Genomic DNA, 27,906 nt, shown 5'->3' on the forward strand with positions numbered 1-27,906 from the left:
AAAAAATGGAGGCATGTGTGAATAATATGGTGCTTTTGAAAACCAAATGCAACCCATGGACTATTCTTCCCTATGAATTGGATTATAGATGATCTACTGTACTTTAGTTGTATTATTGGACTGATGCCTCGCGCTGCAGACGGTCCTGCTAAAAGCTACAAAAATCCACACAGAACAAGGGGATGCAGGGGCTAGAAAAAGATTTCTCTGATGCAGTTCACCTGGCCCGGTGGAAAAGCGCTCCTCATCTATAAATCACTTTTATTACGGGGGAATTCCTGGTGCTGGAAATCCCAGCACGGCCTGTACTTCAGCACAGAGGCGGCCCCTAAAACACGGGGCGCTGATCCAACAAAACGCAGATTTTCATTTGTTGCCGGATCCCTGAAGCCACAACGAAGCCTCCGTTCTCTCTAACGGAGGTGACGCTCGGCGGTTCATGACTTTCGGCAGTATGAATGGCATAACAAAACGAGTACAAAGAAATATGTAATGCATTGTCAATTAAGACATATTCTCCTTTAATTACAGTCCTAGGAATTCCACTAAACTTTATTATTTCATTATTATTTCATCAAAATTTAGTACCCTCTAAAAAACTGAAACTTTTTAGCCATCTTTAGCACATTTGATAGTGAAACTGGCACATATTTTCATTTATGTAATGTTTTACAAGTTTTACTAACCAGAATTTGTATTTTATTGACTCCACTGCAGACGATCGCTCTGCAAGTCTGGATGAATATGGATCTCTTCAAAACCTTTGTCGGCTGCAAGTGGGAGCCAATCGATATTTATCTCATTATGACCAGCATTAGGCCGGCTGCTTCTGCTGATTTTCAGCTCTGAGAATAGATGCTATTACAGTTGGACAGCGCCGGCACTGTAACAAGCTGGGGGTGACCAGGGCCACAGCAGTGTCAGAGCTTCTGGTTAGTTGGCAAGGCTAAGGCTATTAGCTGAAAATGCTATTTTTGCTAATAACTAAGAATAAAGCTTTTGGCTTATAAAAGAACGTGGGATGTTCAAAGAGCCATCCAAACAAAGCAGCACACGTGTAAGAGCATTAATCCCCAGAAATCGAGCACCGGCAGGCTGTCCTCAGCACGGCTGTAGTGCTAAAGCTACAGACAGCGAGCATCACGCTGAAGAAAATGGACGGTGCAATATAACAAGCAAACCTCCCATTAACAGTGAGCTTCCGACGAGCGCAGTGAAGAAAATGAGAAGCGTCAGGGCAGGAAATGAATCTGAAAGGGGTGAAGGAAGTGCTATCGGCCTGAACGTGCGAGTAATATAACTTGTTATTCATGATGCAAGCCTCATGCAGATCATTTTAATTATGATTTTGGTTGAATAAGTTAGAGCTAACAGACAAAGAATCGGAAAGAAAGATCTGCATTGTTACGTCATTCACAGGAAGTCATCTACCAAAAAAATCATCGGCAACTCCTGCATAAAAGTACCCTATAGACACGGCTCTGGAAAAATTGAGGAGACCACTTGATATATTTTTGCATTTTAAAATCCCGGTTTAATCCTGATTCTCTTGGAAGAAGGCTAAACTGTGAGACATATTGCTTCCAGGCTCAAAGTTTCTAAGGCAGCAGTACACCAGAACAAGGTGAAGCAGGAGACACTGGGAATGACCAGAAATCAGCCAGGTAGAGGGCAGAAGTGACTTTCTAATGGCAGAGATGACCGTTAACTTATCTAACAGTACCTCATAAATCTAAGGATGACCTCAATGACCTTCAAAAAGAATGGGAAGCATTAAGTGCAGGTGTGAAGTGCACTGCTAGGACAGTTCATAACAGGCTCCTAGAAGCAGGACTGTAGTCCCATAAAGCAAGGAAGAAGCCCTTCATCAATGAGAAGCAGGGAAGAGCCAGGCTGCAGTTTGCAAAGAATATGTACTTTACACTGGCATATACCCAGAAATTGAAACATTGAAAGTGAAATTGAAAATTTTGCTGTAATCTCTTAATTTTTTCCGAAGCCCTGTGTGTGTGCATAATATATGTCTGTGTGTGAATAGATAGATAGATAGATAGACAGACAGACAGACAGACAGATAGATAGGATTTCAATTTTTACTTTAGTTTTATAAGTATGTATATATATGTATATGTATATATATGATTTGTGTTGGTAAGCTGAAACAAAAAATCAGACAGGAGACAAACATCACAATGATTGAGTGTAGTTTTAATAAAGCCGGTTAAGCGATAAGGATTTTGGTCTTGCCAGTACTAAAACAAAACTGATTTGCTTTTTTAATTGAAAAGCAATAGAGATATACTTCTGTTTAATTATTTTGATGAGTTATGCTCTTCCTGAGTACCACACAGCTTGAGTCAGGAATTTTGTCTGAGTTGTGTCATTTGTCAATAATGACCAGTGAACTGTGGCAATAGCTTTCTATTGGTGTCATTCTACTGTGGATGCCTGGGTATCTAGGCCTACTGATTAAATGGGACTTTGCTGACCTATCATGTCGCACTGCTCCTCAGCGCTCCTGCATGGTACCATGTGACTGACGCAAGGAGCAGAGGTCACATGCTCACCTCGCATAGAGACAACCCTGCTGAGAAAAACAGCTGAAGGCCAGCTTACCGCTCCTAGCTGGTCTAGGATGATCTAAGATGGTCTGAGATGTTCATGTCCTAGCTATTGCTGCTCTTTGATGGTTTAACTGGGTGGGTCACCAGTTGGTCATGATGGTGTGGCCAGCCTATCAGTGGAACCAGCTAGAATAACCATGATAAACTGGTATGAGCAGCTAAAGAAGATCCAGAATGCAGCTGTGAGACTCCTCTTTAATGTTTCTAGATTCTCGCACATCACACCTCTTCTACGGAACCTGCACTGGCCCCCTATGGCTGCCCGCATCAGGTTCACATCCCTAACACTTGCCTTTAAGGCCAAGACTGAAACAGCTCCTCCTTACCTGGCAACACTGATCAAAAATCGTGCTACTTCTCGTCCTCTCAGATTATCAAGTGCTGCTTGTCCTGAACTGCCAACACTTAAAAGAGGAGGACGTGCATCAAGACCTTCTGCAATGTTGGTGCCTCAGTGGTGAAACAAACTTCCTCTTGCCGTAACGAACAGCCTCGTCCTTTCCTGTCTTCAAGGGCCATCTGAAGACACACCTCCTCAAGGAGTACCTTGGAGACTAATACCACCCTTCCTGTCTTCAAGGGCCGTCTGAAGACACACCTCCTCAAGGAGTACCTTGGAGACTAATACCACCCTTCCTGTCTTCAAGGGCCGTCTGAAGACACACCTCCTCAAGGAGTACCTTGGAGACTAATACCACCCTTCCTGTCTTCAAGGGCCGTCTGAAGACACACCTCCTCAAGGAGTACCTTGGAGACTAATACCACCCTTCCTGTCTTCAAGGGCCGTCTGAAGACACACCTCCTCAAGGAGTACCTTGGAGACTAATACCACCCTTCCTGTCTTCAAGGGCCGTCTGAAGACACACCTCCTCAAGGAGTACCTTGGAGACTAATACCACCCTTCCTGTCTTCAAGCGTCGCCTGAAGACACACCTCCTCAAGGAGTACCTTGGAGACTAATACCATCTTTACTGACCACTCTCTCCATTTAAAAAAAAAAAAATCCACTAACAATTTTTCCCTACCAACTTTTCTATACAATGTTCTTAGAGGTAATTTGATCTTGACAGCTGTTGATTTTATGTCTAGCTTATAAACTGAAGAACAGTCATAGACTACTAAGCACTGGTTTTAAGTCGCTCTGGAAAAGACTGTCTGCTAAATGCTGTAAATGTAAAGCATCAAACCATCATGTGTAAACATACAGGAAGCTGGTCAAGTCTCATATATTGGTGAACCAGCTTAAGGTGGTCAAGGTCCTATTTTCAGTAGGAAATGGAGCTCGCAGGTGGTGAAAGCACTGGAAAGCACTGGAAAAGGCACAAGAGAGAGGGATCTGCACATGCACTTTTCACACCTGAGATCCTGAAAAGGCTCTGCTCGGACATAGGGCGTTTCCACGGAGTGCTCGAAGACCGCTCCCTCGGTACCTGGAGAGGTAAAGAACGTCTCTGTTAAAGAGCCACATTTTGATTCATACAGTGACTTTGGAGATAAATTCTTATACAGAAAAAATACTCCAAAACCACAAAGTTTTCCACATTTTATACTGCACCGTATTATTTGCATATTGAAAAAAAAAAGTGTGTTATGGTAAAGATTATTTACCAAAAGTTTCAGCGTCTGAGGCATCGCAGTAGTGAATCTTAAAATTACTGTTGACGTTATACTGTACTGGGATATTTGTGGAACATGAAACTCTATGCGTGTAGGCATCTAGGTAGTGCCTAGAGTGTAGGAAATCCTGTACACCGTGTTGTTATGTCTCATTCATACCTGATGATATTACATTCGAGACAGGGAAGGCATTTCTCATTTGAGCAATTCCAGAGAGAAGACGGTGGGGGTGTCCTTCCAGAGGCACCGCAGTTAAAGTTTGTATAATTAATATTTTCTAATATTCTCTGTGTCTTCTCCTCCTCTGCACTGCTATATTGAGGTAGTAATTCTTCCAAAAGTAATGATAAGCATATAGCGGAACCTTAACACATTTAATTTAGTTCCTTCTGACAGTGAAGAAGGGCCATAGGCCACCTCATTTATAAACTCCCACAGTGTTAATTACCTCAGTCTCTACCTGTTTTCTCTGCATCATGATCTCTATAAGGAAACCCGCTAACTTCAGCTCTTTCAAGTCACTACATCATGAAACCGCTGGCGGAGGATGACCCCGTCTCTGACTTAACCTCCGGAACCTTCCGAACCCTCCGTCCCCCCCAATACCGTCCCGAGCGGTTGTACGTTTCCTGACCCGAGCTTCTCCCACTTGATCCCAGAGCCAGTTTGCTTAATGGGAGGGACAGTGGAGTGAGGCAGCAAATGGTGCGTGGCCAATTTATCTCCGCTAACCTCCGGCAGTGCAAACAAACGATAGCGAGCCCGTTAGCCGGGCTTTATTTCAGCCTCTAGTTTCGAAGATGACAGGAAAGTAATATGGCAAGGCCAAGTCATGCAACAATCACTAATGCGGAGTTTTCAGCCAGGGAAAAGGATAGCACAGAGCTATGAAAAGTAGCTCGTTTTAACACCAAAGGCAATTTTTCAAAGTGAGTTGGGAAGCCAAGAAAACAAAGTCCGTCAGGAAATACCTTTTGGTGGACAGCTATGTCTCCAACTCCGGTCATGGAGAGATACTATCCAGTAGGTTTTCTATCCTATCTGGCTTCCGATGAGCCACACCTGTTCCTGGTATTTACCTGAGAGCAGGTGTGGCTCATCAGAAGCCAGGTAGGACAGAAAACCTACTGGAAGGTAGCTCTCCAGGACTAGAGTTGGAGACCCCCGGAGTAAACCCTACCAAAAGCTATGCATCCATAGGCCAAACGCTACCAAGCAATAGAACGATCAGCGGGAAGTGATTGATACTGTGAGATGATCCTACCCTCTGTCAGACGATCGCGTGTGAGATCATGTTTGTGGGAAGGGAATGCGTGGTAGCGGAGTGTGAGCAGCAATGACTGTACATATGCAGAGTTTCTGCACACAATATTGCTGGCGTGTAGGTGATGGAGAGTTTCTGTGTCCGCGTGCGGGAGAATGAGATGTCCAGGCCGACCTGCTCCCCAGGCCTGGACACATTGACAGCCTGTGCTTTTCATAATCTGGCCAAGAAGCGGACGACGAGGAGCGTGTTTAATTTGCTGCAGCCACAAGCACAGCAGCTCCGCCGGGAGGCTAAAAACCTGATTAAACTGTCAGTTTGCATCGCAGGGGTACCGCAGTGTCTTCGCGCTCAGCCACCGAGCCCAGCGAGGAGGGACAGAGGCTGGCGAGCTCTAAATTCACGCTGCAGTGTTTGCTGCAGAGGGGAGGGGCGCAAACACTTAGGGTCGTCTGCGAGCGGCTGTCGATGGAAGCTAAACATGCTCACTGGGTGAACAGTGCTAAACAAGCTAATCATGCGAACCGAGATAACGGTGCATCTAGGGAGATTAAGTGACAGACATGGGAGCAGTATAATAACGATCTTTCTTTAGATACTTCAAGTATAAATAAGTAGGCGTAATTATAGTAAATTAATATTTAGAAGTTGCATTTCAATTTTATTGAATGCATTTTTAAAAAATTTTTGTTACTAAGCAAAATACACTGCATCCTCCACCTTCAAAACACAACATAAATTCGGTAATATGCAAAACTGCCCGCTCTTGTAATGAGTGAAGTTCCTAAAACAGTGCATCACGTATATGACTTGGGCAGAGGTGAAATGTGGGTTTTACACAGATTCTTTCATTTCGAAATTCAGACCCCCTATACCTGCACAAGATCAATGGGACTTTAGCCTATTGATCCGCTTGCTAGAGGCAAAACACTGACATGGGGCTGCAACTGGAAGAGTAGATGAAGACTGATGGGACGGGTTGAGTGGCCCGATGCTTTGCTTGGAATTTTACCTTTATTTTCATGTCAAGACTGATTTAGTAACCCCACATCCTGACTCACTTCATACACAACCAGGAGTACAGTGAGTCGACAGTAGGGGGCGCTATAAACATGAGAGAGGCGGAACCAAAGTTAATTAGGTGGCATGGCGGGTCATAATGCCTCCAGCCTATAGTGCTTGGCTGGAATACGAAACGGCTGATGTCAGACAGACTGACTGATTGTACCGAATGCAATTCACAGTAATGCCGCTTCTGCTGTTGGTACGTGTGGCCAAGTTCCGGTTCATGGCTCGTCACGGAGACTCATCTTTACCTGTCACTCTCAGCTTATCGGTGCCGATGCTGATCTCCTCCTCCGCAGCCGAGAACAGCAGCCTCTCACCGTCGTTGCTCCGCACCTCGAACTTCTGGCACTGTGCTTCCACCATCTCTGAGCCTAAGACACAAGGTATGGAGAAGAACCACCGCAGTAAAAATTTAATAAAATAAACGAATGACCGACTTAGGATAATCATCAAATAACAGGCATGCATGTCATCCATACCATCCGCATCTTAAATATATTAGACCTACAGTACATGACACTGCCTGCCTGTTAGCTTAACCGCCCAGATGGATATTGAAGGATCTTGCAATGATGACAAGTATTAGGAAATATTGTCAAATATTAGACCAGTGCAAGAATACGGTAGGATCTGAAAACAGCGACGCTCTCAGGGATAACTTCGAGAGTGCTGGCAGCCACACTGATGTCCTTTTATGGTTTCAGCTATGACACTTTGGAAGATTAACGGCTGACAAGCAGAAATAAAGACCTAAGAACCCTTACTGTCCCAAAACTTCTTTTATCAATTAGAATTTTCCCCTTTTTTTGACGGGAGAAGATGCAAACTTGACGAGACAGTGGACAGGGGTGAGAAACAATAGTGCTTAATCCGTATTCTGCTGATCTGTGTCTCGCTCAGCTCCGGACTATTTCCAGCTGTTATTTCCTTCTCCAGAGTCAAACCATTGACGGCATCCTGATCTGATTATCCAACTCAGCCCATTATCACTGATATTCCAGTCAAACTGTGATTACATGTCAGAACAAGTCACAGCACGGCGCTATCTCCATCCTGCCACCGCAAGCAATTCCTTAAGTACATAGCAAGGAAACACATATTTTCACAACTTCTCTATTTTCTGCTAAGTAATATATACCGACGAGCCAAAATATTGTGAACACCTCCTCATGAAATGAATAATGTTGACTAACTAGTAAAAATGGTGAGTGTCAAGGTCTGGGATATACAAGACAGTAAGCTAACAGTCGGTATTCATACTCTGTTAAATGCAGCAGAAATGGCGAGGGGTAACGGTCCGAGTAACTTTGATAAAGGCCAAATCATTATGGCCAGAAGATTCGGTAACAGCATCTCAAAAATGGCACGGCTTGTCACCTGTGGTGAGTATCTACTGAGAGCGGTCTGAGGACGGGAAAACCAGGAGTCGCCAACAGAATGCTGCGCAGCCAAGAATCGTCGATGCAAGATGTGAATCCTTTATTGGCTACTGCAGCACGGATCACAGATAATTTTGAAGATGGCCGATGGAAAAATATGCCAGGACACACGGTGCGTGGAAGACTGTGGCGTTTGGGGCTGTACAGCCACAGAACATTCCGAGCGCCCCTGCTGAGCCCTGTCCACCTTCGAAAGTGCCTACAATGGGCATGCAGGCATAGATGGAGTCTATATTATACCTGTCTAAGCTTTAGTGAGATGAAATCCAACTGCGTCTAAAATTAATGTCAACCAATTTACATGTGTATTTTCTAAGATTAACAAGAGTGCAAAACTACAATTGACATACGTGGGAAAATCATTGACATAACAGTTTCTAAATATTAAGAAACTTTCAAAGATTTTCAGTAGGAAAAAAAAACAACTATTTGAAGTATTCATTTTCCAAGCATATGATGTGAATTATATATTTTCTTAATCATATTTTTTTTCTCAAGTTCTCCATGTCTTTTGAACCAGGCAAGGTCTTTATGGGCTTTGTGTCTTTAACTACGAAAGTCATGAAGACTGCTCTGGACAGCTTGCAGTAGCCTTCAGCTGAAAACCCCCTCATTTAGAACACTGAAAGATAAATCATTCATCTCAACTTACAGTCATTAATAGAATAAGAGAGATCAGAGAACTCTTGGCACTAACATTAATCAGGGCGTCACTGGGGCTCCCTTTATCCAAGACCCATAAACAGGAAAACCAAGCCACATTCACAGATAACGCAAACACATACATGTACATCAAAGACTGAGTCTGCCTAAGTTAACCCTGGCTTTCAAAACGTCTGCATTACACTGCAAGAACATTTGTTATTGTGAGACAATGTAATATGATAAAATGATCTCTAACACAGCCAATGAAAGCTGCCCATTGGTACAGTAATATGACACAATCTGCCCAGTTGCTGCAGTAGGCATACTTGTACTCAGGAGGGCTAATGGATATAATAAAGATTAACTCATTAACATTGCAATCTCTCAAAATTTATTCGCATATCACACACAAATAGTATTTGTTTATATACACTGATTTCTGAACTGGTTGAACATATAAAATCTGCAGAGAGAAATGATGTCACTATAAATGTTAGAGATGTTAACATTTTCATTAGGTCAAGACCAGCAGTATTATGAGCAGTACCTTTGGCATTAATGGTCTTGAAACGGTATGATTGAATAGATTTATAGCTCTATCATAAGTCATTCAACAGTCTAGGTGTTGCTTTAACCCGAGAAGGGCATGCCTTCAATGGTGTGCCACTGATAGTTATACAACAATAAAAACTCAATTTTTTTTCTCTTTTTATAGGGCTAATGATAAAAATAACACAATATGAACGTAAGATGAGCACGGCCACTATAACAATGGACCCCCTGTGGTGTTTCTCCTGCCCCATCGCCGGTTTACAGTGCACACTTCATCACCTTATCGAAGCTAGTGTACTACGGAGGAACAAGTTCACTTTTCATTTTTATGTTCCTAATTCAAATAGACGCTGACAGGTTCTTTCTCAAATTAACGAGACGTCAGGTAGGAAAAGGAGCCAACAATAAAATTGTCTCGCAGGCACTGAATATAGAACCAGCTCCCAGGGGTCATGTGACGCCTCTTAGTACAGCAAGAGAAGCCAGGCAAAGGTGAACAAAGAAGGCAGCAGCCAGATAGCACGTCCCTCTGAAAGAACAACAGCTAAAACAGAAACAATGGACATTTCTGGATGTCACTCCGAATTAATAACGTTTATGTAACAATTTTAAAAGCCACTCATAGTCGAGCATCATTGTCGTAGCCTAATACCAAGTGCTGTGTTTTGCAATTAATATAAAATGAAATGGGACTTGGGCATCTCGTCATGTGACTTAACTGAGGGCGCTCTATGTTACCTGATCACTTAACTGTGGAGCAGAGTGTCAGGAAGGGCAGAAATGCTAAAGGATGTGATACAGTGAGTCTGGGAAAGCAGCCAGAGAACAATTAAGAAACTGTCTTGCAATGGTGTTTGGTTCAAAATGCAGCAGGCACATCGCTGCTGTGCCACTTAAAGGGGTACAGAGCTGCACGGGCTCAACCAGCTTCCTTCTAGTCTTTCGGGGGAGGAATAAACTACTACTTTTCTTTGTTTACTGAAAAAACAAGAGTGATGTAACTGGCCATAAGTGTGCTGTATTTTTTTTTCCGGAGGAATAAATGTCTGCCAAACAGAGATAACAAAGCAAGCCACATCTACAAGCAATTCACACACACACACCATCACAAACAAACACAAGGATTTATTACCTCCATAATTACATGGGTGTTACATCTGCAATTCTGTGTGGGGTGTGTCCGGTATATGTATGTGTGTGTGTTTGTGTGTGTGTGTGTGTGTGTGTGGGGTGGGAGGGGCATGTCTGATACCCTGCAAGTGGACTGTTCTTTGAAACAGGGAACTCACCCACTGTGAGTTGTCCTGTGAGGAGACCAAGGTGATTCCTTGCATTCAGAGTCACATTTCTGTCTGACTGCAGGAGTAGTGGGCTGTCCTGAAGAAGGAAAGGAGGAAGAGAAAACAGTAAATCCATCCATCCATCATCCATCCATCCACTTCAGGACTGCAAAGAGCCCCGAGTTTATATCAGGCAGCAGTAGGCACAAGGCAGGGGAACACAGATAAGAGGCCAGTCCATCGCAAGGAAAACACACATTAACTTCCTGCCTTGCATTCTAAGAATTATATGACTGTTCTGTGCTCCATAACCAACAGTGTCAGACTGGTATCAGAAGAGGGAGAAGATGTCACTGGTATTCTGGGAACATGCTTTTGAACATAAATTAGAAGCTCATATTTCACCAAGTCCGATTCTGAATTTAATCTGCATTCAGTATGAATCCAGTCCATATACACCCAACACTGTGTCCAGACTCTAAAATCAATGCTGTATTCCTGTCAACATTGTTTTTCTGGGGGGAGATACACCAGCAAAGCAAAGTATAGTATCGTATACTATAGTAATGTATAATTCACGCAATACTCTCAACACCTAAACTGCAAACTGAATAGGACTCACTTTTATCTGCAGAACCACTTCAAGGGTTGATGGGTTGCCTGTACAAAACTGTTCTCAGCTGGATTATGAACACAGCTGTTCATCAAATCAGCCCACACTATGCACAAACAGACAGTAAAATCCCAAGTCAAATAACATATTTTCAGTCTGGATAAACACGACATTTAAAATGCTTCATATTTTGAGGATTCCTGATCTCCAAGCTTTGAACAACTCAGTGTATTTCGGATGCATTTTGGTCAGTACCCCTCTAACTTCCAGTGAAAGCCTTCTCCCTACATGTGTAGTATATGTTACTTTCAATATGAAAATGATTGACTTTAGAGATGGATAATGATGAAAGGACAAATGAAATGCTTCTGAAGCGCCTAACTTCAAATATATTTCATATAATCTTCTTTCTGGTAAGCAGGCTACTTCCCACTGACAAAATATATGCTTTGTCAAATACATATATTTGACAAAACATGTACAGCTCTACACACACATACATATTCAGTATATATATACACACCTACATATATCTCCAAGGAGATTTGGACCTCAAAAGAGAGCGGCTATTCCTTCAGATCCAGAGGAGCCACCTGAGGTGATTTTGGCATCTAATAAAGATGCCCCCGGGGGGGTCATAAGGGAGCTGTCCCAGGCAGGTCCCATCAGGTGGACGCCCCGGGGTAGACCTGGGAAGCGCTGGAGGGACTAGCTTGGTGACATCTGGGGAATCCCAAGGACAAAGTGGAGCCCGTGGCTTTGGTGACCTTTTGGGCATGATGCCAAAGCGACCCTCATAAGTTATTGTTCATGAACAACTTTCTTCAAGTCAAAGTGCAACTGTCTGATGAGATCTTGATGGTGTTAATGCGGCATCCTGACTTGGCTAAGTATTTTCCTACTTTGGTTTGTTGTTATTGCCCTGTGATGGACTGAAACCCTGTTCAGCATGTTTCACTGCCTTCTGGCTCCAGTTCCTAATGATCCGGTACTGGGTTAAGTGTGAGATAATCGATGGACGATTTTGCTGGAAAGCCAACTGTCAACTCAACTTTAGCTGTCTGGTAGGGGGCGGAAAACGGAAAGCCAAAAGGAGGGTATGAACAAGCACTGCTTCTTCCATCACTGTTTATAACGGCGCCACAATATGATGTGTAACAGCTACAGAGCAGAAAATATCCACCTCATTTAACACACAATTTTTTCCAGCATATGACGAATGTCACTGAAGTATAATCAGATCAGATCATAAGGTCCTGAAGCGTCATTGCGATGCAGTTTAGATAACCACCATGCTTTCTGCGTGAAGCCTATGAAAAGGCTTCCTTTAATTAAACCCTGTCTTGAAAAGCATATCCATGCTGTTATTGTCAAATGGTAGCTTTTGAGATGTCAGATCCTTATCATGCCAGGTTGTCACTGAAAACATTTGAATTTATTGCTGCCTCTGGAATGATTCTTCTCACAGTACATGCCTGTAACGCTCTCCCACATCCCACATTTAATCAAGAAATTGCCATGAACCTTTTTTTTTTGATGGAAAATAAAATAGGAACATTCGTAATAGTCTGGGACTTGATTTTAAATACATGAGTGGGGATTAACTTAAATATGCTCTTTCAAAAGGGCAGCATAGTGGATCGGTAGGTAGCACAAGGGGTTTGGTGTTTGAATCCAGCCTCTGCTTTCTGTGTGTGGACTTTGAATGACATTCCTGTGTTGCGTGGGTTTCCTCAAGGTCCTCTCTTCTCCAGTCCAACAGTTAGGCAAACACTCTAAATGCCTGTATTCCTGCATATATGTATCCTCTTGCATCCTGTCCTTTTGTGCTGTACTGCCTGGTATAGGCTCTGTCTCTGACCAGCATAGAAAGACTGAAGATGGATGACATGGTTGTACCTCTCTTTATAATGTCAGTCACAGTCCACAAAAGAAACCTACCATATACGTATTCAACAAACTGAGCAGGAGGACAAACAAGGAAGGAAAATCTCAGAATTAATAAATCTTAGTTTTTAGATCCCCCTTTTCGATATACTTTTACTGACTTATATCAAGAGATGGACAGTTCAGGCCCAGAGAGTAAAAGTTCAGACAAAGGTTTTCTTTCAACCAACCAGCTGAGTACTTTGTGACTCGTTACGCTCAACTGGGCGGCTGAAACAAAATCTTAGTCTGGACTTTTACTCTCTAGGCCTGAATTACCCACTTCTGGTTATACCCAATAAATAACAATAACCAAAGGACTCAGCATTTCTACAGTGATGAATATTCCAACATGTAAAACTTGCTAGAACTCACACTTAGGTTCTGGTAAAATGTGCAAAAAAGAAACACATCATGTAGCAGGACTGTAATCACCGAGAACAGCCTTAACATCAAATATCTCTTTGAAAATTTTGGGAAAACTTCTTATAGAAAGTATATTTTTCCATGACAGTGGTGCAGACAGAAGAAAGAGGCAACCACAGGCTGTGTGCTGCGTCGCCTGCTGTAGGACACCAACATGGTGAGGGTCCATCTGTTAAACATGGGAACACTGCACACTTCTCTGCTGGCAAGTTAAATCAAGCCTTGAAGGTGTTATGGGTTTTTTTAAGATCTCTGTTCACCCCTGGGATCCCAGTGCGAAACATATTTAAATGTAAAATATTCAGGAAAAGTAAAGACAGTATGTGTGGGTTGCGAAAAAAAGAGTCCCCCCCCCGCCAAAAGGAAGGGGAACAGATCAACATGACATGGGGATAAAGAGGATGGATGCGTGGGGATTCTGTCAAAAGCTTAGCTTCACCAATAAGGAATTCACCAATAAGGAATTCACCAACGGGGAATTCACCAATAGGGAAGCAATACAAAACACACATCAAAACTCTCTCCCTAAGAAACAAAAAGCGTGATTATTTTATATGAGTTACATGTACACATCCTAAACAATCACCACAGAATGCTAATAAACTAATAACCAGTTATCTGTTCATAATAAACTGCTTATAGGTGAAGAATGGGCTTATGTCCAGAATACAGCCCCCCCGGGACATCACCGCCCACCACGTTTCCCAGCTGGATGGTCGGTAGAAAGCCGAGGTGCTTGTTGCTGCTCATGCGAGTTTTACTTACACGAAAATGTTCTGAGGGTACATTGAAAAATGATTGGTTTAGAGAGATAATCAATCAGATTGTGGAGGAGGTGGGTCCAAGAAACTAGAGGGGCCGGGACCAATACACTTGATTGGTTGTTCTCACCTCCTCTGTTATCTCATTGTTTATCTCTCTGAATCAATCATTTTTCATTCTGCCCTCAACACATTTTTGTGTAAGTAAAACTCCCATGAGCCTCGATGTTGCGTATACTAAGCATGTCCGTGGAGCTGCTAAAGGAGAAGAGCTTGTGTTCATCGCCTCAGCCCCACAGATCTGATGCATCAGCAGGTATTCGGCCCAGATCGTCTCAAGTGCTTGTGTGGTAATTTTGAGGGAAATATGTTAATAACAGCATCATGTGAGATAATTTCTCCATTAATAGAGCTCCATTCACTGAGTTTCAATGTTCGACAGGAGGACACCTAATCTAGCCCCACTGACACAAAGACGCTCTTCATTATCCATAGTTACCATGCCAGTGTTTATTAAACCAAGTAAAATTTTTATGAGGTTCTATTAGTTCAATAAATCACACCTAATTCGTTCTATTTTTGCAACCTGATTTCTCAGATGACATTTAAAATATGCATCGCTCGCAATTGCAAATGGCGGAAACTCTCTTCATTATCGTTTCCCCCAATCCCCACATTTTATTTCCAACTGTAATTAAAAGAGAAATGCTAGACAAAAATCTAGCCCTTCACTTGAACTTATGTTTTGAAACGGAACCCTTTTAACTCTCAAACATTCACAAACTAATAGCCATTTTTTTTAGCCAAATGCTAAAAAGTGTGAATAACAATAAAACACTAAATGGTTACCATGGACACTCGAGAGGAGGCAGATTACATTAATTTATGTCACTCAAAATAGCAATTTCTAAAAAAAATGACTGGTTTTAGAATGATGAGTGCCATTTTTGCTACTTGTAAATGATATAATGATATACAGAACTTCATCCCTTGTAAATTCCCATGCGGACAACACTACCAGATAAATACAGTTGACAGTTTTTTTTTCCTGTATCCTCAGGTTGTTAGAGTAAAACAAATAATGTCTCATTACCCAACTGCAAGGGCTGGACAAAATGGCTACAAAAGGTCATATTTGGTTGAATGACAATTAGCACTGAGTGTCAACTATAGAAGAGGTCTGACAATTAGGATGAGGTATAAAAATTGGAAGCAATATGTGAGCTTTCAAAGCAACATCAAACAAATAGAGTTATTAAGACACCAACGAATCAATGTCTAAATTGCAGGCGTATTGGTCAGAACAACTGCAAAATTATTATATTTTAGCTTAAATGTTCCTCAAAATAAAATCGTAACAGTATAGCAGCGAGGGGCAGGTTCTCAAGCGGGGGAGGGATGACTGGTACTTTATGCTGCAATCTGACTGGGAGGGGATCGGTAAATTGTCACGATTGGGCGAGGCATGGGGATGTGCACTTATGGTATCAAATATGACCAACCACCAAAAGAGCAAATGGTCAAAAATAACCACAGATTTGAATCAGTGACCCATTCTCAGCAAGAAATATGTGTGATGAACTTCACAAAGCTGGAATTTATCAGGGCTGCCTTTGTAAACCACTTGCATCCAAGGCCAGGGCACATCCATCCATTGTTCAAACTGCTCATCCTACTAGGTCGTGGGGGGTCCGGAGCCTATCCCAGAAGCAATGGGCACAAGGCAGGGAACAATCCAGGATGCGGGGCTAGCCCATCGCAGGGCACACTCACACACCATTCACACACACACATGCAATCCTACGGGCACTTTAGCAAGTCCAATTAGCCTCAGCATGTCTTTGGACTGTGGGGGGAAACCGGAGTACCCGGAGGAAACCCCACGACGACATGAGGAGAACATGCAAACTCCATACACATGTAACCCAGGCGGAGACTCGAACCCGGGTCCCAGAGGCGTGAGGCAACAGTGCTAACCACTGCACCACCATGCCGCCCCCGATCAGGGCACAAAGACATTTAATTTTGTGGATAAAAGCACAAAGCCTGGACCGCTGAGCATAGGAGGAAAAGAAAGCCTGGTGATGATTGTTGGCTGAAGGATGTTTTCAGGTCATGAAGTCTGCTGCCAGCTTCTAAACATGCTGGGGAATCTGTGAAACTATAGAGAATCTATGGGATTCATTAGATCTCATGATTGGTCTCCCTGGTCGTATAACAGCGTGGAATATTAGGCCATTTTGAAAGACCGGGTGCAGCTTATGATGCTATATTCCAAGAAGATAATACCCCCTGTACCCACAAAAACTCAAAAATGAATGACACCCAGAGGAAGTCAAGTGTCTCGAAAAACCCAGCAATCATCAGATTTAAATATCATTAAGATTTACGGGAAGTTCTGAATAACGGAAATAAATTTCCAATTTCATTTATTCAAATCAGTGAAGATGTTTCTTCTTAAAGAATACTGCATTGTTCCATCACATACAATTCCAGACATGTATGACAGCATTCCAAGAAGGACTGAAGTGGTTCTGAAACATAAGGTCGGCTACCTGTATATTCATCTCATCCATCCATCCATTTTCAAAACCGCTCATCCTACTGGGTCGCGGGGGGTCCGGAGCCTATCCCGGAAGCAATGGGCACGAGGCAGGGAACAACCCAGGATGGGGGGGCAGCCCATCGCAGGGCACACTCACACACCATTCACTCACACATGCACTCCTACGGGCTAAGTCCAATTAGCCTCAGCATATTTTTGGACTGTGGGGGGAAACCGGAGTACCCGGAGGAAACCCCACGACGACATGGAGAGAACATGCAAACTCCGCACACATATAACCCAGGCAGATACTTGAACCCGGGTCCCAGAGGTGTGAGGCAACAGTGCTAACCACTGCACCACCATGCCACCCCTCCTCTCATCCTTGATACTAATATACTCTGCATTTTCATTGATTTGTCCACCTCAAAATAGCCCCTGGTTTATGTGTAATTGTCCTTCAACAAATCACAATGCTATACATCACACAGTTCAAACAAACACACAGATGATTTTTTGCATACAAGCCTGCACAAAAGCATAAGGTGGTGAGAGAGAGAGACATAAATGCATTTGTGGAGAGAGAAATGCTAATGTACTAAGGGGACTAAAGTATGGTGAAAGATCACACTTTGCCTGTAGATCCTTCAGTGAAGCATGGAGACTTCCACACCTCAGTATGGGATGCCACCCAGTCCACCCCCCCGCTCAGAACTCTTCAGCTCAACTGGCCATTTTCAAAGAATTTAAAGCTTCTTAGAGCCTAAGTTGGTCTTGCTGTGGGGATTGACTCACTTATGCAAACCGACAGCGACAAAGAATCTTTAAAACGTCTATATAAGTATATTTCCTTTTCTTGTTACTTTGCCTTGTTTTCTCAGCAGAGCTTATAGTCTTTTGGAAGAGGAAAAAAAAAAGAATAAATTCCTATCAGTAGGCAGAGATTTATTTTGAAACATGGTTAGTCACAGTACACTGAAGTTCCATAGCTCATGAATATGCAAGGTCATCAGACTATATATCATGAAGAATTATATATATTTATATATAATACTTACTGAATGGGAAAAAAAATAGCCGAGAAGTCAAATAGCCGGATTTATTTTTTCATATTTTTCAAAAAGCCCAAGTCTCAGCGAAATAAAGTACTGTGAAAAAGTCTTAGGCCGTTAAAGTAAACTATTTATCTGGGATGTAAGTGTGTATTTCTTTAGAAAATATAAAATGTAATATATAATTAAAATATATGCAAAAAGGTATGCAAATGATCAGTGACAAGAATTTCTCTGTTCTCCAATAAGTTACTAATATCTTCTTGGATGGTCAGAAGAATTCTGCGTTTGATATCCAAACCTAGCATTGTGTTGGAGTCCAAGTCATGACCTCAACTTTAACAAATCAAGTCTGAGACGAGATCTTCCTCGGTAGCTGAATCCAAGTTCGGAAAAACAAAGTTGGATTCTTGACCATGAATCTGATTTCAAAAACTATAAATTGAACACTAAACAAGTACCTCAATTTGTTAGTGAAGTAAAATATTTAAAATGACCACCAACTAAGAAATAAATAATTTGCTAAACACCAACATAACGAAACGCACCTCCACTTCCTGTAGTAATGATTAATTTCATTGTAACAGGACTGTATCCTGATCTAAAGAATATGGATAAAACAATACAAAACTTCTTGCAAAGTTGCTTTTGTTTGGCAAACATTTTATGTAACATTCTGTATTTTTTTAAACATGCACAATGAACATACAGTTAAACTCCACACACAATGTTCAGTGGCAGATTTACTACATAACAATCTGCGTTTGATATCTATGATTACTGGGAGTCTCCAAACTATGACATATTGTTTTTGAGAAACACAAGTGCTGTGAGCATTTTATGGTTTAAACATGCATGATGGAGGTTAAGACTCCTGTCAGAAAAATTGTTGGTTTGATTCCTGCTTCCAGCAGATCAATCAGACTACCACTGGCCCCTTGAGTAAGACCTTCAAACATAATAACTCCATAGGTCCTGAATACTGACTGACCCTGTGATCAGATCCCAAACATCACTCGCCCCCGTGTCTGCCTGCAGATCAAGGTGAGCGATGTGAAAAACAACATTTCTGACACTATTAATAAAGTACAACAAAAAAAATATTATTATAAGATGTCGGCGAGCTAGCTAGGTAGCTATCGCTAAATTACTATGTAAGAAAAATTTTGGCTGGACACTTATCTAGTCATTGCCTCTCGCCAAACTGAGTTCACTAGTAGTGCATATTTGTCGTTACGTTTCCTTTCCAGATGTAGGTAGAAAATGGAATGTGCGCCAGCTTCTCATTAATCACTGATTTGCGATATTTGCACTCTGCCACATGCTTCTTCTTTCTGGATGTCATGCACAGAAACTCCTTACGGTTCATAAATGTTAAACAGATAATTATGGACTTGCAGACACGATGAGGATGTTCAGTTAACTGCATGAATGTACAGTAGTATATGTTTTCTACATTGAAGCTAATATTAGGATTTTGGGGGGGGGGGGGAGGGGTAGACAACAGGTGCATACAGACTGCAGACGTAAGCTATGGACTTGGAAGCAAGTTAGAATTCACCTGAGTACGTGACTCCATTCATACAGGTATGTGGACTCCAGACCAGACTTGAATGCCACAACTCTGCCCAAACCACTCTTCAGGGGCACCCCAGTCATTCCATGATTCATTAACTCCCACCACCAGCTCACTTAATTAATTAACTTAGTTAGATAAATAACTCAATGAGCTATTGATTAGCCAAACATGCTATGCTGGTGGTTTAGTCAACAAATATGTGGATATACCGGATTGTTCCTACAAATACTGGAGAAGTTTTGAAATAACAAAGCTAGCACACTTTCACAAACATAAAATCATAGATTCACACCAACATAAAGATAATTTAATTATAAGTTTCGTTGGCAGACTAAGACTTTTGCGCAGTACTGTATATGACTGATATTTTCTCGGTCTGACAAAGCTGCAAATAAATACATATCAATGTGTTTACTGTATATTTGAAATTGCAAATTTTTCCATCTCCTGGTATTTGACATCTACAACAGTATGAGGTCTTAGCGAAGTAAAATAATGAATACAAAGCATGCAATAGTGTCGCAGAAAGAGACACTCTTATGTTACTAGACAGCCATCTTGTTTTCCTTTCCACTGGTTCGCAGTTCTGCAATACAATGACCATCCAACCTTCTCCAGCTCTAGATCTTCCACACAGGGTCCTCTAACATAGATTCCCTCCTCATTTACCTCCCTCCAAAAGAAAGGTTCAGTTTTCCGCTTTGCTCCTCATTGTGCCAGTCGGTAAAGACGCCCTGACAGGCAATGCCTTGCCGGCTTGTGTCTTCGTCTCCCGTGTTCCTCGCAGTATGTTCCCCTTTAGGGAGCAGATGGGTGCATTCCCTAGCTGCTCCATCATAAAAAGGCTGTCATGGAGGGGAACATTAATCATCTTTGATAAGTCAACATCTCGGCCTGAATATTTATCTAAAAACCATGGCAGGCACTCAGTAATACGAGCAGTGCTTTGCTTATGAGCGTGCTCTCGCTCTCCCTCCCATATATACACGCGTGTGTGTGCATGTTTGTCTTGTGCTGTATACCAAATGCACTCTCGATCTTTGTCTGATCTGCCTCATTATTTTCCTGAAATAAGCAATACAGAAACCACATACGCAAAATCTAAGCATAAAAACGCAAAACTAAATATACATACAGCCATGCACTCAGACGCGTGCTGCGCCCATACTGACATACTCCCTCTCTTTACACAATTCAGCTCATTATTCAGTGAATTTACAGGCACGGCACCCCACACTTGTACATACATCGTATGCATATTTAACACATTTAAGCTGTATATAGGCAGTCGTGTTCATACACACACTAACAAAGGAATACAAGCTGAACATCAACACATACAAATTGGTTTACACGAATGCAGAATTCCCACACCTAACTGGATTCCGTTTGATTTTCATGCGATTCCAGAGTGGGTGGCTTATTTGTATGGGAATATGAAAAAAACATGAATGGGATTGATGAAATGCCACATTTAAACATATTCTACTAATAGACCCATTGTATTTAATATTACATCCTAATAGCTACAAGGTATCGTTACGTATTATGCCCTTACATTGAGTGAGACACTGAGTATGAGTCATTACACCGAAACAATGAATTCAAACTCAATGATGTGAAACAACCACACAAAAACAGATTTTAAAAAGACCCACTTTTCCATTTACCTGGTAAAATGAGATTTAGACTTGTGTGTCATCGCTGGCCTCTCTTTGTAGGCGGTTGACTACTAAAGGGCCCAATTATTCTTTTTTGATCATCGGAATTACTTTCTGATGTAAAAATCTCGCAGTGCTTTTATTACTGCAGTGATAATAAAAGTATTTCTGCACATGCATCTACCCACACAAAAGATGCCTGTAATGTCTTTGTGGAAGCTCCACTCAGCATTACTTCATAGCGCATTCCCCTCCACATTCCAGACCGAAAAGGTACAACAGTTTTATCTTGCTTGCGTGCTACACTTTATACGCCTGCAGCCGAGCTGCCCCACGTCCTGAACTCGCGCAGAAGCGTCGTCGGTGTAATCTGCTGACCAAAGCACAAACGGAAACCCACAATGGAATCCGAAGGGGGTCACAGCCGAGAGAAAGCTAATATGACCCAGAAAGCACGCACCTGCGCGTGAGGATGTGTTTGCGTCGCTGGGCCAGTGTCTGCATGCGTCTCTGGTCCCCAACAGTGAGGGTTCATTCTTCTTCTGTGGTACTACGAGAAGTGAGTGCCAGAGCAAGGAACACTGCTTCCCATTCAGCACCATCATCGCCTGGGGACCAGCGGCCACGGACAACAGCCCCCTCCCCCCACCCAGCAGAGAGCATTAGCATGGTGTTCAGAGGAGACGCATTTGTTCCCCATTACATTACCAGTCTGGCTCGATAAGTGAAGCCATACACCAATGCACAGAAAAATGGAAACTCGTGACTAGTTTGATGTGATATCTATACCTAACTAACATTAGCCGTTTCTATGACCTTTTTATGCAATAATAATCTGTTATTGTTATTCTGTTCTGGTTAGAAATAATCTGTTTGAAAGTTTTACATTGTATATAGCACCTTTTCAAATACTTTATACATATTTTTGTATGATTATTTTATTTGTATTTTATTTTAATGTACCGTGGGGTTATCATAAAAGTAATTGCACTGTGTTACATAATGAAAATAAAGTGCTTGAACTGAATTATTATTATTATTATTCCTTTTTATTTTTATCAAATAGAGCATAAACTTGCCCTGGCAAGCAGTAGGAGTCAAGGTACAACCTTAAACCCACACCGTGGCTCTGAACCTCAGCTTCAAGGTTCATCCATTACTAAAAAAGCCACTTGAGTCATATCTGTACATCTTCTTCCTGCCGGTGTCATTTTTTTTAGGTCAACTGGTCCCTTCTCGTGTCCTACGTCACATTTTCAGCCGAAATTATATGGAGAGGCAGGAGAGGAGGTCCAGATGAGGGCCAAGCAGGGCCAGGACAGGGCAAAAGGCAGGTGCACGGCAGAGGAACGGATGCCCTGGCAGATTCAGGGCCCCCCACACTTCAGAGGGGCTCCCAGAATGTCTAGATGCTAAATGCGCCTTTGGCAGAAGGTACTATAACTCCTATAATCAACCCGTAGCCCTACAGGTCGTCTACAGTCAACATCTCACCTTGGATAAAAGAAAACTGATCTTATCCCCTTATAATACGCACACGCTACGGCCTCAGCCAAGGACATGCATGTGAAATGTTAATGTCATCAAGGAGCTGAGAACAAGCTCAAAACAGATGCCATTAAAGGCTAGCAAAAAGTAATCTGAGCATTTATAATTAATGAATAAATGGTGCTGAATTAATTAGTTACAAGGTGCAGCATTAGCTTTAATCCTAAACATCAGACAGAGGTCACCTTGGAAGTCACTTGTAAGAGAGTAAAGCGTGAAATTCTGAAACGGCTGATTATGTTTTTCACGTTAAGTGTCCTCGGTTGGCATTCAGACTTGAGTGACTTAATACACAATGTCACAAAAGCAGGGTTGCGATATTTGTTATGTCAATTTCCTTTCAATAGCTTCTCACTTAATCCCACTTCAGCACAACTTTCCAGAATGCTGGCTCCTCACTTCACTTATTCGCCGCGGGGCCCTTCAAAGCGGTAAATAACCGATGATATGAACACAATCTGTCTATAACAGCTTACTCAGTACAGGGCATAGGGTAGCAAGCACCCTGGAGGGAATACTAGGTCATTGCAGGACACACACACACGCACAGTTACATAGCATGGATAAATTACAGGCCCTGATTCATCTCGTGTCTTTGGGCTGCAGGACGAAATTAAAGTACAAGTAGGAAACCCGTATAAACAAATGGAGAATATGCAAACTTCACATAAAGAGCAGAGGAGGGAGGAAGACCCAGTCCATTATATGAGAGGCCACCGAATTACCCACTAAGCAACTCTGCCAGGCATATAAATGTACTACCTATTTTTTTTGCTAATAGTTTATCATTGATAGTTAACCCAGCTTAGTAAAATGACAATGAAATAAAGAAGACATGGTTATGCTTGAATTAGTATCAAATTGTCCTAAGAGCTCATTGACCCACAATCAGAGTGGATTCTGTTTTTGTCAGGCTTTTCTCTTACACAGCAAATGCCGATCGGCAGCCGCGGGCCGAGCTGGTTTTTCCCAAGCGGAGGCGGCGGGCGATTCCGCTAATCTGCGTGTGTGGTCTCTTGGTTGCTAGCTATTTACACACACACAAGAAACTTAAATTCATAAAGAAATGAGACCGACGCTGCGAGACATCCGTCATTCATAGAGGAGACTAAAAAAGGGAGGGAAGACGAATTTCATCATTAAGACGGACAGCATGGCGGAGACAGTCCCTTCTGTACTCATTCTTCGCTCATCAGAGCAAGGGGCTCGACTCATTCGTACAGTATCCCAAAAGAGGCAATTATGAGCACTGGTGTCAGGCAGGAAGGCTTGGGACATCATTTAAAGACCAGGAAGATTGGTTGTCTAACCAATTTCACCCCACTATAGTAATTTTTAAAACTTCCCTTGTTACTTGTTTTGTCTTGTGCTTCCCTTTATAAACTGGCAATGAACAGAGTCCTAATAGACGCCATAATACAAATCCAATACATATAGCACCACACCAGTAAATTGGCCGTATATGCAATTTTATCAGCCAATGGGAGGTTGCCACCCTCTGATGCATCTCCAAGCACTGTGTAACACATTAACGACACGATCATACGAAGCGTATCGGCGTAGCTGTGGCCAGCAGATATGCGCCGCCTGATATGCGCCGCCTGATATGCGCCGCCTGATATGCGCCGCCAGATCCTCGCGCTGCCCTCCCCGGGAGAGTGATGCCACCCAGTGATCCTCCACTGGTGTCTCGGCAGTGGAGGAGCAAAACCAGACATTTAATAAGCAAGGAAAAAGAAGATCCACATCAAATGGGCAGCAACACTATTAATGACAAGTGCTGTAACCTGAAGGTTGCTGAATCAAGCCACGGATTTACTTTTGTATTCTGAAGAGGGCTGCTTAGTATTCAGCTATGTAAAAGGGTGAAACTGTAAGCTGATTTGGATAAAAGGGTCATTAATGGAGGAGTTTAGCCACCGCTAGTGGGCTCCTATCCTGATTGTACTCTTGAAGACGTGGTATCGAGCTAAATATTGCTCAGTCTGCACAGCTGCATAATCGATGACAAAGACACAGGGCGATTAATACCATGATCATTAATTCGGTTGTGTTTTCATTTTTCATACTCATTCCGGAACCTATTCAAATGTGTCTTAACTCCCAGCAAAACATGCAGACCACTTTCCCACTGATGCCTCTCGTTGCAACCTGTGGGAAGGCAGGATTGTATATCTAACCCGGCATACATCCAATCTGGCCCACTTATGTCAGCAAGTAAAAAATCTGTAGTTTGTTTCCTGGTATAATTCCAGTGCTATTTGTTATTTTATTGTCAGTGTTTCTCCTTGAGCAGGCGGTGTGGTAGTGCAGTGGTTCGCACTGTCGCCTCACACCTGGGACCATGCTTTGAGTCATTCCATGTGTGCGGAGTTTGCATGTTCTCTCCGGGTCGTCGTGGGGTTTCCTCCAGGTACTCCAGTTTCCCCCCCACAGTCCAAAATATGCTGAGGCTGATTGGAGTTACCAAATTGCCTGTAGGTTTGGGTGTGTGTGTGTGTGTGGGAGTGAATGGTGTGTGAATGTGTCCTGTCAAGTGTTGGTGCCCCATCCTGGGTTGTTCCCTTGCATGCATAGGTTCCGTACCCCGCCCCCCCGCGATTGTGAATAGTATAAGCAGTTTCAAAAAATGGATAGAATGTTTCTGCTATATACACTAACGTCCTTCAATAAATACACAAATATTCTACGGTGTGGCTGTATGTTGTTGTTTTGCTGCTAGTTATACATTTCCATCAGTTAGTGTTAGGATTGGGGTTAGGGTTACCTAGCCAACTCACTACCAAACTATAACTAGGTAAAGAACTGATAACATAGCCTCTGGGAAGTTAATAACACTTAAAACTTGATAACTTAAAGGCTTTATGCATTATCAAATATTATTGCACCCTACTCAAACCTGCTTAGCTGTCTTCATAGGGGCTACCAACTTTACAAAGGAAAGTTCTTAGCTAGCAACTCAACTCTGGCACCGTCCATATATTGTTATATCACAGCTGGCATCTCATGTCGTTAGAATGAACGTGCACCCTGAGAGTTAACAGTAACCCATGTTGTGTGTAAATCAAGCTCAGTACATTGCTTCTAGATCTTAAGGGTATGATTGAGAGTCGTTTGAGGTGGCATAGGTTTGGCTGGGTTCGACGTCCAACCACACCTTCCTGCAAGTCGCAGGAAGTCGACATACCTGCTGATTGTGGCCAAGCATCGCTGTATCTAAGGAGTTTTATAAATGTGCAAAGGAAACTTCAGCAGATTTTTGGACCTTATCACAGCAATGCATCAAATGTGAAGTGTTTTTATACATAATAGTGGCCTGACTTCCTCTGAAAATTCTGGAAAGTCATTGGTTGTGTTTTGGACTCCCATTCAGTGGCTGTTCTGTTTGTACATTTATGGTTATTTTTATTGAAGTGTGTTCAGGTAATTAATAAATTCTATTTGTTGTTTATATTTGCGGTATATGTAGCTGTGCCGTACACTGTGGTCGTCTTGATTGAGTGTGTCTAGGCAGGTCACCGCAGAGGAGCATATCGTTCAGGTAGGCGAGGTGTGCCTGCTGGTCCCATAGAAGGTTAGCCTGCTGGTCCCATAGAAGGTTAGCCTGCTGGTCCCATAGAAGGTTAGCCTGCTGGTTTTGAATATTACATGTCAGAATCCTCTATTGTGAAACCAAAAAAACCAGCACCGGCGTTTTATCGCGACGTTGCTTCTGCCCTCCTGTTGTTTGATGAAGACTCTAATTCTAGATGCCAATTATAGCCACTAATTTTGTCCTGCCACCTACACCTTTTGGCGTCATATGTACAGGGCTCTAAAGTCGCACACATTGTCCATGAGAGTCATACTTTTCAACCAGTTCCCACGCCACCCTTTGAGCTTCTCACGCTGAGAAGTAAGGGAGGACTTCAAATAGCCGTGAATAAAGGCATTCTTTATCGAGCGTTATTAACCGCACTAACTCATGTATTTTCCTTTATGTTCTGATTTTATGTGAATGCTGTCAAGACTTATATTTTGGCGATGCATGTCTTTTTTTTCGGTTTAGCGTGATTATGGTATACGGCGCGCTACTGCTGATGGGAAGGAGAAAGGGGAAAAGCGCAGATGAATAATGACGGTTTAAACGACAAAGGATTTCACTGCCTTTATGATAGGGTGAACAAAGTAAATGTATTTTTTTTCTTATGCAGCAGCAGAATCTACTAGGAGATTTTTATTTATGTTTATACACATCTGTACATGAAATTTGTGGGACCGTATTTATTTTAATTTTTATTAAAATAATAATTTCCTTTTATCAATATTTGCTTTTGGCAGCTCTTATGGTGAATTCATGAAAATGAAGGCCCCATTTTTATGAATCATCAGTCCTTGAGGTGTTTCGATAATTCAGCCTGCTACCTACAATAACGATCACCAAGGGGTCCGATAGGCAGGCATAATGAGTGGAGTTTCCCTGACAGGTTCATAGTTGTCCTGAGTTTTACAGAGTTAAAGCCACCAACAGTACCAGCCAATCAGAAAATAGAATTTGTTGTGTCCGGGTGAAATTCCAAAATAAGTTACATGCGATCCCACTGCAAGCATGTTATTGCATGGATGTGCGTGCGCGGAAGGCAGATGAGGTGGGAGTGGCTGAGCAAGACCTGATGAATGCGGTAGGTGGGGATCTCAAGTCGCTCGCATTGACCATGAGACACACGTCTTACCCTTAATGTCATCATTTCACTCCAAACCTTTGGTGAAAGCTGAAAGCCTTGTACAGTACTGTATGCATACACACATTAGATGTTTAACTCTTCATTTGCTTTTTGTTAGAAGTCCTAACACATTTTAACTCATATTAACACACGCTGAACTTAATTGTTTAAATAAAGCAGTTTATCACAAATCATTTTAAAAAGTATCAGCTAAAGAGGCAAATAGCTGCAATCGCCACAGTTCCCATGCAAGCTATCAAAGTCAGTGCTAATGGGCCTATATCCTCATCCACATCAAGTCCATGAGGGCAGCCGGGAGGAGGATCAAGTTCTGTCCTAGCATCAAAGTATGACCAGAACAAATCGTGGTAGGTGCTATTTAGGTGTGGAAATGTGCTGTTCCACACAATGCAGAATTAGCATTCGTGGGAAGCATCCAGCTATTTGACATGCAGAAGGATCTGTTAGGCTTAGTGTACGTTCCCAAAATTAATCCCAATAACCAGGTTGGCAGCAGGTAAGACTGAAACCTGACACCTAAATGAGGATGAAGTACTGGGCGCATTGCATATCGGATCCTCTGATTTTGTCGGTGCAAGCAGG

General features: G+C 42.4%; 1 protein-coding gene across 1 annotated transcript in view; it reads right to left on the bottom strand.

The window, feature by feature from the left end:
- The window catches only part of LOC125705313 (zeta-sarcoglycan-like), a 111,963-nt gene that overhangs the window by 12,881 nt on the left and 71,176 nt on the right, over positions 1 to 27,906 (bottom strand). Inside the window, exons 4-6 of the mRNA XM_048971810.1 lie at positions 10,499 to 10,586; positions 6,822 to 6,944; positions 3,982 to 4,054 (exon numbers count right to left, since the gene is read on the bottom strand). Of these exons, the coding sequence (XP_048827767.1) occupies positions 3,982 to 4,054; positions 6,822 to 6,944; positions 10,499 to 10,586 (284 nt within the window). The remainder of the gene's footprint in view (positions 1 to 3,981; positions 4,055 to 6,821; positions 6,945 to 10,498; positions 10,587 to 27,906) is intronic.

Source organism: Brienomyrus brachyistius, chromosome 12 (genome assembly GCF_023856365.1).
Source record: "Brienomyrus brachyistius isolate T26 chromosome 12, BBRACH_0.4, whole genome shotgun sequence".
NCBI classification, from domain to species: Eukaryota; Metazoa; Chordata; class Actinopteri; order Osteoglossiformes; family Mormyridae; genus Brienomyrus; species Brienomyrus brachyistius.